This window comes from Notamacropus eugenii, chromosome 2 (genome assembly GCF_028372415.1).
Source record: "Notamacropus eugenii isolate mMacEug1 chromosome 2, mMacEug1.pri_v2, whole genome shotgun sequence".
NCBI classification, from domain to species: domain Eukaryota; kingdom Metazoa; phylum Chordata; class Mammalia; order Diprotodontia; family Macropodidae; genus Notamacropus; species Notamacropus eugenii.
This window is the reverse complement of record NC_092873.1, coordinates 438004108-438017277: the sequence shown is the minus strand read 5'-3', so window position 1 is coordinate 438017277 and position 13170 is coordinate 438004108. Positions and strand designations below refer to the sequence as shown.

Here is a 13170-nt window from a genome sequence, read left to right as displayed (position 1 = left end):
GAGTGTACTGGGATTCATCCTCACCAGTCACCAGAAATGCTGTTAAATTTTCATCATGAGCATTTACACCTTAGAAATCAATAACTCCTACAAATCAGAGCTTGATTTGTTGTTTTACTGATTGTCCAGAATTAAGAGATAGATAAAATATTAATAATGTTGATTAAACTTAAAAGTATATTGTACATACATGGGTTTTTTTTTCTGAGACACAGTTGTTAAAATTTTATTGGTATGTCCCTGGTTGTATAGAGGATACACAGTTATAGTCCTTACTTGGTTCTGTGTGTTGAATTGGAACCAGACAAGAAATAACTTCCCCAGGGCCAAAGTAATTAATCATTTGGAGTCCTTGGAAGAAAGTTGGTCCTTGTCTCCTGACTTAGGTAGTCTTTGAGAGAAAGGCATCCTGGAGAAGGTTGATCCTGGCTTCATCTACACCCTTTCCCTAAGATCCAGCTCATCTACTTTCTCTGTAAGTCTTTACTCCACATGACCTAGTTCATCGTGGCAGTCAGTACCAACAAGCATCTATTGAGCACCTGATCTATATACAATGATACTGAGGGGGATGCAAAAAAGGATAAGACCTCACCCCTACTCTTTAAGAGCTTAAAGTTTGAGTGGAAAGAGATTCATAATTCCAAGCAGTGTGCCATCATCCCATCTGCCTAGAGGCTCAGCAATCAGGTGATCTGTTCTACATGCCAGGGGAGCAGAATTCCCTAGGGATATCAGGTGAGGGAAAAGGTCAGTCCTCCTAAAATAGGTCTAGATGTTTAATATGATTTTATAGGAGAGGCAGTTTAATTTAGTAGATATGAGTGGGACTTGGAGTGAGGAGGACTTGGGATCAAATCTCTCTTCAGACATACCTACTTACTCTGTCACCATGGGCACATCACTTCATCTCTGTCAACCTCAGTTTCCTTGTCAGTAAAATGGGAATGACAGCAGTTACCTCACAGACTTGTCATGATGATCAAAGGAGATAACAGAAAGTGCTTTACAAATCTGAAACTGACACATAAGTGTTTGTTATTATTGTTATTGTTGGGTTTTTTATTATTATGTCAGGAAAGGGGGACGTGCCTAGCAGATAATTACAGAAAACTTAGTAGCGTGATGAAGTGTTAGCCTGGATCTCCTTGGTGCCAAGTGATACGAGAATCATAAGAGAAATGAAACTCTGGAGTTCTTTTATAAATTACTTGTCATAAATAATTACTCATATTTTAATTAATCAACAGACATCTAATAAGTTCTGCTCTGTGCCAGGTACCATGCTGAGGCCATGAATACAAGAGTGAGACACTGTCAATCTCATAGCTCTTTATCTTTCTCTTATAGGATTTTACCATATTCTAGTTTGTATTGTAGTGCTCTGTAGGCATGTCTTATTTTCCCATATGATATTGTAAGCTCCCTGAGAGCCTGGACAGTATCTTTTCCTTTGTATTTCCCAAGCACTTAGTACAGTTATCCTGTACTTAGTAGGTCTATAATAAGTGTTCTTTGAATGGATGAATGAATACACAATCCCCATCTGAATACTGTAGATAGAGCCTCAGCAGGGAGATGCAGAGTTCAGAGCAGTTCTAAGGAAATCAGATTCTTCCTTGGCTTAAATGAATATTTGTACTCAGGGTTCCCAGGACCCCCAGTTCCTACCAGATATCTGGATGACGGCCCGTATAAGCCTGTTCTTAGTGCCAGCATTGTAGTTTTTGGATCAGCAGTACCTGAGTTGTTGACTTTTTTAAAAAACAAATTCCAACTTTCATGTCGCTTGTTTAGTTTTTTTCAGGGTCAAAATGCACAGGAATTCCCCCAGCATTTACTGTACTCTTGTTTGTTTGCTCCTCTTTTCCCTGTCCTGGGTGGGGCAGGCTGACACCCACTGGAGGGTCCCACCCTACTGGCTATGGTTGGCTTAGGAGAGATTGAATCTTAGAAGGTGGAACCCCTGAAAGAAGAAAGATAAGGTTTGAGGGGTTGGCAAGGAGGATTCTCAGCTCTTTCTTTATCAGAGAAAACACTTTGACCCCTACCTGCCCACCCCCCAAAACCATCTCTTGCTCTTCATTCCTAGGTCACTGAATGGTGCTACTGATATCAGAGAGTTCCCTGATCTAAAAGGCACCTCCAGCTTGGAGATCCTGTGAGTAGCAGTGCTCCCTGCCCCCCACTTTGAGGACCTTTATTATGTTCCCCATGCCTGTCTCCCCACCATACTACCCAAATCTACCCAAAGGAGATCTCCTTTCTCTTGAGGCATCAGGGTACGGAGGAAAGCATGTTACACTGGGAGTTCAAAGATGGGTTCAAATCCCACTTTGCAACTTATTAGCTGTGTATTCTTGAGTGAATGACTTACCCCCTCTGGACCTATTATGCATATAACATGAGGGATTTGGACTAAAGGGTCTCTCAGGTCTCTTTGAGCTCTAAATCTCAGATTCTGTGATGAAGTCACTCCCTGCCAATTGGCCTGTGCCTGGTCCCTCCCTGGTCTAGACTCCCCTGACTTCTGGCCCTGACTCTGGTCATCCAAGTGGGCCTGGAACCAGCTGAGCTAAGGGAGAGGTCTCTTCTTAGTGAGGCTTGGCTCATGGGCTAGCACTTAGACCTTTTGCCATTCAGAGCTTCTCTAAGAGTTTGCCACTGCTGGCCACATGAAGCAGGGTGTGGGGCTAGGGCTTCCGTCCTTTTCCTTTGCTTAACTCCATCTGATGAATTTTTCTAGTTTGATCCTTCAACTTGCTTTGCTCAAAAGCCATGGGGATGCTCTAGTGCCAGCAGAGGCAGATGGTTAGCCAGACTGCCTTCTTTATATTTCTGCAGGGCTTTTGCTTCTACCCGCACTTAGCACAGAGTCCAGCATATAGTAGGGACTTAATGAATGTTTATGGATTGATCATTGGTTCTATTTTTCTTGCAATAGCCTTATAAAGTTAGGAATGGCAAGCCTGATCCCTATAACACAGGTGGGAAAAGTAAGACCCAGAAAGCTCTGGTCATTTCAAAGTTCTCTCTACAAGACTATCCTGTCTCTTCTCTCAATTAATTAATAAATCAATAAACATCATTTTTTAATTTAATTTAAATTTAATTAATAAAAAATAATTAATTTAATAATTAAGCACCTATTATGTGCCAGCCATTGTGCTAAGCCCTGGGGGACACAGAAACAGACATAAGACAATCCCTGCCCTCAAGGAGCTTACAACTTAAAAGCAAGCACCCCAGCATACACAGGTAGGGCTGCTATACAGGTTCTTAGATCTGCTTTTCTAAAAGGAAAGCAACTTTTGAGGGGTCAACAATCACTTTAATCAAATGATTTCATTCACTTAGTTCAGGGGGGAAAACCAGCACCCTGAACTTCAGAGAATACGAAGAAATCGTAATCAACAGACAAGGCTTCCAATAGTCTGACCATAAGCAACACATACATCACAGATCAACCGTATCAACTGTACATACAGTTACCAGAGAGAGAAGCAGCAACAGCTGGGTTTTCAAAGCCAGGGGGCTTACTCTTTCGAAGTGCTTATTTCACCAGATGAAACAACACGCAAACAAATATACACAAAACAAGCTACATACAAGATAAATAGGAAATAATTATCAAAGGAAAGAAGGATTGGGAAAGGCTTCTATTCTCTATTTGAAAGCTTCCCAAATGGGAAACTGACATCAATTCCCTGGTCTCAGTTCTCTGCTAGAAGATACAACATCCCTATAAGTGCCAACACTCATTCTCGAACCTAACCTTACCTTTTACCCCACCTTGCCCTCTCCCTATGCACGTAACCATCTCCCCTTCCTGCCTCTTGACAACCACTATTCTGATTCCCAAATCTCCTTCCACCCCTTGTCAAGCCAAGTCAGCAAGCATTTATTAAGTGCCTGCTATGTTCTAGGCACCATGCTAATCACTGAGGACACGGATACAAACGATCCCCCCTAAACAGTCCTTGATCTCAAGGAACTTACTTTTAATGGGAGAAGACCACCTATAAAAGAGAGTTGAAAAAAAGGGAGGAGGTGAAATATTGATGAAGTCTGGTGAGTGAGAAGCAGAGCAAGGAAAGGAATGAAAGATGGTGGCCCTGAGCCCTTCCTCAGAATGATAGTTCTAGGAGGGATGCACCAGTGAAGAGGGGCCAAGAGGCTGGGGAGATGCTCCAGGATGAGAAGGGACTTCAGTGGAGCTCACACAGCAGTGCTCCCAACTACCTTCCCAGAGAGAAGTACAACTCTGCCAAGGAGGTGTATCTGTCTTCTGCTCTTGGGAAGGACCAGGCCCTGGGACAGGATAGGGATAGGAGTAAATGTTCTCTGAGGTCCCCGGGTATTCAGGGACCATTCAACATGACTGAAGCATTGCATGCTCCCTCCTCTATGTCCTCCCTACTCCCCACCCCAGTCTGCTCTAACCCTGCATGGTCCCTGTTCCAAGAGACCTAATAGCTCAGTAGCAGTGGGGAGTGGGGATGCAGGGGGAGGGGGACAAGACAAATATACACATGGAATCTACGGAAATATATAAACGCAATAAAAGAGAATGAGATGAGCTGACATTGTCAGCTGAGGAATGGGTGGGAAGCCTTTCTTGAAGAACTTGGTTGTGAGCTAAACTTCAGATTATTCTCACCCCTTACCCAAACAAATATGTCTGTACTTTCTTCTTCCCCCAACCAGACCCCTAGACTTTTGTCTCTTTCTTGTTGCCTGGTTGTATTGTTGGCTCTGTCCTCCCACATCAATGTCAGACCCAGAGATCCAGAGAGGGGAAGCTGTGGGGTGAAGTTGGAGGGAAGGGGGGGTCATGGGCTCTAGGCAAGGTGCCAACATTATTTGTCTTCTCCCTCCAGGACCCTGACGAGGGCAGGCATCCGGCTGCTCCCCTTGGGGATGTGCCAACAGCTCCCCAGACTCCGAGTCCTGTGAGTAGCTCTTGGGCCTGCCCCAGCCCTGACCTCATAGTCCCCTTTTTCCCATGGCCTTAGAAATGCCCATCTTACTCCTATCCCACTAGGCCAGATGGTGCCCCTGATGGAGAGACACATCCAGTCCCTGCTGAGAGCCTGCCAAAGAAGGGCCTTCCTCCTCAGCTGGATTTATACAGGGGAAATAAATCCCCCATGAGACCCCAGGGGCATTTATGAAGCCCTGCTCTCTGTGAAGCCAAAGGGACTTTTGCTTCCTCCTTGTCTCTGGTTTTGGCTCTGAAGGCATTCTGTTAGGTTCCCTGTTACCAAAAATGTCTGAGCAGATGGCTTCAGAGTCCTTAATTGGAAAGATGATTATGTGCATAAATCTGCATCAGCTGACATAATGGTAATCCTGCTCGTTTTCTCCCACCTTGGGTAGTCCCCATCTCTGTTCATTATTTCTCCTAGTTTCTTTCCCTCCATTTCTCAGCACTTCTCTGCTCCCCTCTAGCCCCGTCCCTTCCCCTTATCTAGTGTTTCCCAGCCCCTGATCAATGAAGCTGGGCCAGGTCTCAGAGGAGAAATGTCATGCTGGATTCTCTCTTGGCCAGGCTGTAGGGATCAAGGTTTAGTAGAGATAAGAGGGGTGGAAGAGTCATGTCAGTTTCCAGGACGTGAAGAAGGAAATTAATGTCAGAGTGTGAGGTGTGTGAGCAGTATTGGGCAGCTAGGTAGTGCAGTAGATAGAGTACCAGTGCAAGAGTCAGGACCTGAGTTCAAATGTCACCTCAGACACTTGACACTCACTAGCTGTGTGACCTTGGGCAAGTCACTTAACCCCAATTGCCTCATCTTGAGTCATCTCTAGTCATCCTGATGAATATCTGGTCACTGGATTCAAATGGTTCTGCAGGAGAAGTGAGGCTGGTGACCTGCACAGCCCTCCCTCACTCAAAACAAAGTCAAGTGCAAATCATGTCATTATTTCTCTGATGGAATGGTCTTCTTTGGCAACGAAGGATGAACACACACACACACACACACACCCATGAGTGCATGCACATGTGTGTGAACAGTGCATCTGCCCCCTGGGACCTCCCAACTTTCCCACTGGGTAAAAGAGTCAGCTCCCCTCCACTACCCTTCCCCCAGATCAGCTTTCCCCATCCCTACAATACTGCCCCTCATACACATAGCCTGCTTCTTTACCACCTGTCTTGGCTTTTTCCCTCCTCCCTGCAGTGAACTCTCTCATAATCAAATCGAGGAGCTGCCCAGCCTACGCAGGTGTCAGAAACTGGAAGAAATGTGAGTCTAAGGGAGGGAGGCTGGGGAATCCAAGCTGGCTTCCCAGAACCTGTTGGGACAAACAGCAGAAAGGTTCAAAATCTAGTAGTGACTTTTTGCTAAGAGGAGGTTTTCCACATCTGTTTCCAGCTGCTCAGAATTGTTCAAGCCCTACAGAAGTGGGAGCTGCTATTGCTGCTATCACTGCCTTCGAAGGCATTTTGGAGCACACAGGGTCTGGAGCCCTGGAGGAGAAGGCACTTGGGGTTCAGAGTAAGGAGCAGGCAGCGTCCCTGACCCCAGTGATCTGATGGCTCAGTGTCACTGGTGGATGAGGGGAACAAGACAAATACACAAATAGCATCAACAGAAATATATAAATGCAAGAAAAGGGTATGACGTGAGAGGGAAGAACTATTCTCAGCTGAAGGATGGGGGGAAGACTTTCCTGAGAAGCTCGGTTGGAAGCTAAACTCTGGATTATTTTCACCCCTGTAGGGGTAGATAGAGACATGGGGAATTGCTGTGGGGAGAAGGGGGAGAAGCTGGGGAGTATACATGGCTCTGTAATGCTGGATTAAAACAGGTCAAATCTAGGAATCAGCCTGGAATTTCAAGGAGAAATGTCACTTTTAAGAGCCTTTGGGCTCTGTAAGCACTAAGTTGACCTGGGACTGACAGAGCTTCTGGGCCTCTCTGCTTCCATTAAGGTTTGAGACATCTCTGTCTCATATGGCTATCAGCATCAGGGTGTGGTTTGAGAGGAGGGTGGATTGTAAAGGAGAGAGTATATCCTGTTCTTAAAAATTCCTAGGAAAGGAGATTCTCTAGCATGGTATTCCTGAGGCTCTCTCCATATGACATCCACAAGATTCTTCAGGACTCCTGGGTTTTAGGGAGGAATGGGGCAAATACAATAGAGGCAGAGAGAGAACCTAGAGACATCTGTTCTCTAACCCAAAAACCAGGAAGTTTTCCCCAGCCCTAGCCACTCTTCCTAATTTAGAACAGTGGTTTCCAAACTTTTTGGTCATGTATGCTTATAAGTAAAATGTATTCTGTTCTCCTGATGGGTAAGCTGAGGGGGAAAGGTGGCATATGAGAATGGTGACAAGGGGTTTTTCCAGTGGCAACTCTACAGCTACTGTGGCTATCCAAATTGGGATAGCTTCTCAGCAGGGCAAAGCCTAGTCCAGAAGAAGGAAGGCTAGTAGATTGTATTAAAGTAGGAAAGAGTAAGGTGGAAGAGTGTTGGTTTATCATAGGTAAAGGACAGGTGTAATGTCGGAGACCAGCATCAAAACTGGCTCTCTAAAGAAGGGTGGAATGTAAGTACATGTCCCATGTGTTCATCCCATAGCTCCCTTAAGGTCAGCCACAGCCCCCCAGGGTATCCTGATTCATACTTTGAAGACAACTTTCCTAGAGCCCAAGGACTGTGGAGGGGCACCCAATTTGTCTATGGGCCTGTAGGATCCAACTGTTCTAGAAGCCTAGCAATCACACAAATCCTTGAAACTGGGAAAGATCGCTAATGATTCAGGGAGCATTTTAGGGGATCAATTAATCCAGGCAACTTCCCACTTCAATCAAATCATGGGTGGGGTGGCCTAACTGATTCAGGTATCTGGGGAGGATGGCTCATCCAGGGAGCAGGAGAGTCTAGTGACAAAGAAAGGACGGGGTTGTGATCCAGACCCAGTGGGAGCTCTGAAAGCTGACTCCTCTGGAGCACACTGGTGGTTTTGTGGCTTTGTTTCTTGACCCACTTACCCAAGGCAACCAGATACCCATCTGTTCCACTTAATCCTGGTGACTTCCTCGGGCTGGGCCCTTTCTTCCTACTCCAGGAGAAACGGGGAGCTTCCTCCCTCCTCTTAGAGCGGTGAGCAGGACCAGAGCTTCCCCATTGGCCCCTTTCTTTTCTCACCCTGTTTTCTCTTGCTGCCTTAGTGGGCTCCAGCACAATCAGATGTGGGAAATCGGTGCTGATACCTTCAGCCAACTGAATGCCCTTCGAGCCTTGTGAGTACTAGATGGTTCCCTATACCTTGTTGCAGCTTAGGATGTCCTGGGGAGCTCTCAGGAAGGGCAATATGCTTCAGGTGAAAGGCACTGCCCCCCGCCCCCTGCAAGCATACATATAGTATAAGCATGCACACATACCCCATATGCAGATGCCATATAAACATGCAAAGTATATATATGTCTATATATGTCATTACATATAGATGTGTGTGTCTGTGTATATACATATACGCATTTCTATACAGACATGTGTGCTTATATGGATATACAGGCATTTAATACATGTATGGCAACATGTATAGCTAGATAAAATCTATACACATGCAATACACTTTCTCCTTCTTCTAGAGTCTGAGACAATTAGATAGAGATTGCCTAACATGTTCTCCCACCTATATACCCCTCAGCTACTGGCCTGTGCCAGCATTACAGATGATTCCCTAAATCATTGCTTTTCCTACCACCCAAGGGTCTGTGGGACTTTGGGCCTAGCTATTGCCTCTTCTGTTCTTTGGGGGACCAGATATGAACCTGGGGACGAGTGATACCTTCCTACTTGAGTAGATTGCAATCAGTCTTGTGAAGAGCCATGAGAATATTGGATGGGAAAACTAAGTCAGCAGTGTAGCAGCTTCAATCCCTTTCCTAACTTTACCTCTACTATTCCCTTTGGATGCTGTAGGGACCTGAGCTGGAATGCCATCCGATTCATCCACCCTGAAGCTTTTGTAACCCTCCACTCCCTGGTCAAGTTGTGAGTACCCAGCTTTCCCCTTTCTCTGGTTACCCAAGGTAGGAGCCAGCACTTAAAGCCAGTCCACCAGGCCCAGGAAATAGAGGGGATACATGCCCCAGGGAGTGAGTACTTGGAAATGTTTGATCATGCGTCACAGAGTGGTGTACTCCTTGCCTAATCATTCATATGAACAGCCCCTCTGACAGGCAGTAGGGCAAGATAGAGACACCCTTCTGTGAAACTGAGAACATCATCTGTGATGTCTCTCCCATCTTTCCACAGTACCAACTCTCATTGTGCACATCTACCCTATTTCACTAACCCTTCTCTGCCTTCCCCTCACCAAAAAACCCTCAGTGCATTTAGGATTCCTCCTGCTGGGATTTCTTCATAGAGATGGACACATTTTTGCCTATGTAGGAGCTCAGCCAAGGTGTCCCTAGAGGCCCACTGACTGGGACAGTAGCTTAGGGCATGTCATTTTGGGAGACAACTGGAGGCTGCCATTTTGATAAATTGCTTTAAATTCTTTTTTTGCGGGGGGGAATGTATATTTTAAATTATTTAAACAGCATGTGACAAAAGTCTTAGTGCAGTTTTAATTTTTAATGATTTCAAAAGTGTAAATGCTAATAAGTTCATCCCCAAATAATTTGAAATTATAATTATTTCTATTTCTTTACCACTTATTTGATTTTAAGAATTTTGAATAATACAATTTTCATTTTAACAAAACTGGACACCCTTCATTTTGCATTTAAACTTCTTTAAGTTCTAAAGAAGGATCAATCAATCTATCCACAAACATTTATTGAATGTGCTATGTGCTCAACACTGTGCTGGATGATGGGAAAATGAAATAATCCTCACTTGTAAGGAATTTACCTTATAAAAGAGCAAGAAAGGAGCTTAGAAGTCAGAGTTGAATTCAACCCCACTGTTTTCTAGACAAGAAAACTAGGGCCCAGAGAGGTTAGATAACTTATTTAGGATCACACAGCTCATTAGGGTCCCAGTTCGGACTTGAACCAAGATCTTCCAGTTGTCAAACCCAGCACTCTACCCACTATGCCATACTGCTTCTCTCTCTGTCTCCCTCTCTCTCCCTCCCTCCCTCTCTCATCTAGACCCAGACTTCATCTATGTAGGTAACTGCTCCCTGTGGAAATTCCCTCCATACTGCAAATCAGCAAATGTAAAGCATTCTCCAAGGCACATAGTAGGCATTTAATACATTTTATTGAGTGACTGACTAGTCATCCAACCATTGTGGGTCAGGGACAGTACTTCCTGAAGCCAGGGCTGACCTCCCCACTGTACCGCCCTGCCTCCACAGATAATCCATTACACATGGAAGGACCTTAGAAATCCCCTACAAACAGGTACTATCGGGCTGCGAGGTGAAATGACTTTTTGAACCAAGGACTATAGTAATGTCCCAGAGTTTTAAGATGCTTTCTGCTTTTCAAGGTGTTTTCCCAGGCATCATCCTATGTCACTTCCCTCCTCACTGTGAGGTGGCCACATAGGTATTCCATCCTTTCTTGCTGCAGGTGAAGGGCTAAGTTTAGAGACTTACCACACCACAAATCCATGGTGGTGGCAAGATCAAAGCCCATGCCACCAGACTCTTGAGTCTGGGGCTCTTCCCACAGCTCCAGCTGGCCTCTCAGATGGTCTGCGGTTGTGATGTTTGCTTTGGAGCTTCAGCCCCCTGGGTTTCTCCGGTAGAATAACATGGGTGTTCCTGGCTCTCAACTCTGTCCACCTCTAAAAGTGGCTGCAGCACACAAGGATTCCCAGACCGTTGACTCTGGATCAGGGCCTACGATGAGACCACAGACAGTGACCTCTTGTTCTGACAGAAGAACAAGAGGAGAGTCAGGAGGATGGGATGGAAAAAGAAGCGTTTCCAATTAGCCTGGGCTCTTCTGGGAAGGACAGAAAACCTCCAAAGGGTGTCTGGACCCTGCGGACAAGGGACTTAGATCATCCAAGGATAAGAACTAGTTTGCTAAACAACCACATGCCACAGGCCCGAGGATTCTGGAGCTTTGGAAAGGATGGATTCCCCAAGCCCTTTGACCCTCTCTGTCCCATCCTTAGCTGCCTCTTATTCTCAATCCCTGATTCCTCCATTCCTACTGAGCCTTTGTGGAGTCAGGGGACATTTTAAATGGCTTTCCATGCGGACAGCGGAATAAATCCTCTCTCCTATTTTTCAGAGCCCCCTGCCCAGCATTTAACCCTGGGAGGAGGTCAGGCTAACCCTCCCTCAGCACAGCCCTGCTCCCAGACTCATTTCCCACCGTCTTCCTGGTCTTGCATCTTGTCTTTCCTTCTGCCCACCACAGGGACCTGACGAACAACCAGCTGACCACACTCCCGCTGGCAGGGCTCAGCGGGTTGGTACACCTCAAGCTCAAAGGGAATCCATCCCTCTCTGAGGCCTTCTCCAAGGACAGCTTCCCCAAGCTGAGGTGAGAGACCCCTATTCTTTCCCAGTCAGGCAGGGATTTCCTCCAAGGACAGCCAGAATGCTCCCTAAGAGTCAAAGACTATCACAGTGAAAAGCATTCTTAGACATCATCGAGTTCATTTTACAAGCAAGGAAACTGAGGCCTCTATGGGGGAAATCATCTTGGTCAAGGTCACCCAGCTTGTTAGAACTCGATAAAATCCACTCTGAAGGAGTTTCCTCCTGTCCAGATTTCTTTTATTATCTCATCCTTTTCTGGGGTTTGGAAGTTTCCTGGGAAAGACGGAGAACAACAGGGGCCTAAAACTATGCTTTTTGTTATTAATTTTAGTAACATTTAGTTTTACATGATTTTCTGTGGATAAACTATATTGGATTGCTACGGTTTTAGGGAGGGAAGAAAGGAGGGAGGGAGGAATAGAATTTGAAGTCAAAACTTTTTTAAAATGTTAAAGAATTGTTTTAATATGTAATGGGGGAAAAATAAAATGCTACTTTAAAATGTTAATAACATTTACATAACAATACAAATAACATTATACATAAGTTACATTTACATATTGCTTCAACTCTATGAGATATGTGATATGAATACTGTTAGCATTATTTCTTAAGAGAAGAACCTGGAACTTCGAAGGGTTATGTGACCAAATTAAATGATCTTGGTCATATCCCGGGTCTTGGTTGAGGCTGCATAGAGTGGGATGAGAGGAATGGGGTAGGTAAAGGCTCATCGTACTTGATTGTTTCTCTTTAAAACCTACTACATATAGATGCCTCTTTTTCCCTCCTCTTCTTCCTGTTTCCTTACCATTCTGGCCTGCCCACTGATTACCAGCTCAGAGATGATGGCACTCTTCTGTGCTGGGGAAGCCCAGAGCTGTCCTAATGGGGAATCCCAGGGGGCCTTCCCTGATGTCCCATCAGCTTTGTGCTCTCATGCTTTCCATCCTCACCCTGGCCATGGCTGAGTCCTTGGAATCAGGATGAGAGCCTGGGGAATGGATGAATGGAAAACATGCTGAAAGCCAGTCCCTCAGTACTAATGACATCCAGGCCTCCTCCATACAGGGTAGGGCACTCTGTGTGGCCCAGGTCTTGTCTGTTACAAATTAATGAGGTACCTGCAGGGTACTAATTAAACAGTGAAGCCAAACAGTGCTGCTTGTAGAGGTTGAAAAGTCTGGGGTGACAGGAGGGCAAGGATAGAGAGGTAAGGCCCCTTGAGGGAGAAAGTCAAGGGGAGCTGAGAGAATTCTATCCTCCTCCATCTCCACCCTACCAAATGCCATGATGAAATTTTAGACTGGAGGATTGGGTGGTGAGAGTTCCTGAGGCCTCTACCTAGTGGTACCATTGTACTTCTCCCTGTTTCTGGGCCTGTTTCTATAGATAATAATGAGAGTCATTCCTAGTTCCCTATCTCACCTCTGACAAACAGAAGGACCTTTGAGTTTTCCAGATCCACAAGATTGTTGATTTAGAATTGGAAGGGTGCTTAGAGGTCACATAGTCCAATCCTTTATTGTACAGATGAGAAACCTGAGGTCCATAGAGGGAAAGTAATTCTCCCAGTCACACTGATAAGTGAGTGGCTGACTGGGCTTCACTTTTAGCTCCTTCGATTCCAAATCCAGAATTCTTTATACTATATTGGAAACCAATAGCCTGTAATGCCCATAGGTTCCAATTGATCCTCA

The 13170-nt window shown here is 45.3% G+C and overlaps 1 protein-coding gene across 1 annotated transcript in view; it reads left to right on the top strand.

Annotated features, from left to right (window-relative positions):
• LGR6 (leucine rich repeat containing G protein-coupled receptor 6) overlaps positions 1-13170 on the top strand; it is a 161323-nt gene that overhangs the window by 138844 nt on the left and 9309 nt on the right. Inside the window, exons 10-15 of the mRNA XM_072648196.1 lie at positions 2093-2161; positions 4881-4952; positions 6183-6248; positions 8181-8252; positions 8938-9009; positions 11346-11471. Of these exons, the coding sequence (XP_072504297.1) occupies positions 2093-2161; positions 4881-4952; positions 6183-6248; positions 8181-8252; positions 8938-9009; positions 11346-11471 (477 nt within the window). The remainder of the gene's footprint in view (positions 1-2092; positions 2162-4880; positions 4953-6182; positions 6249-8180; positions 8253-8937; positions 9010-11345; positions 11472-13170) is intronic.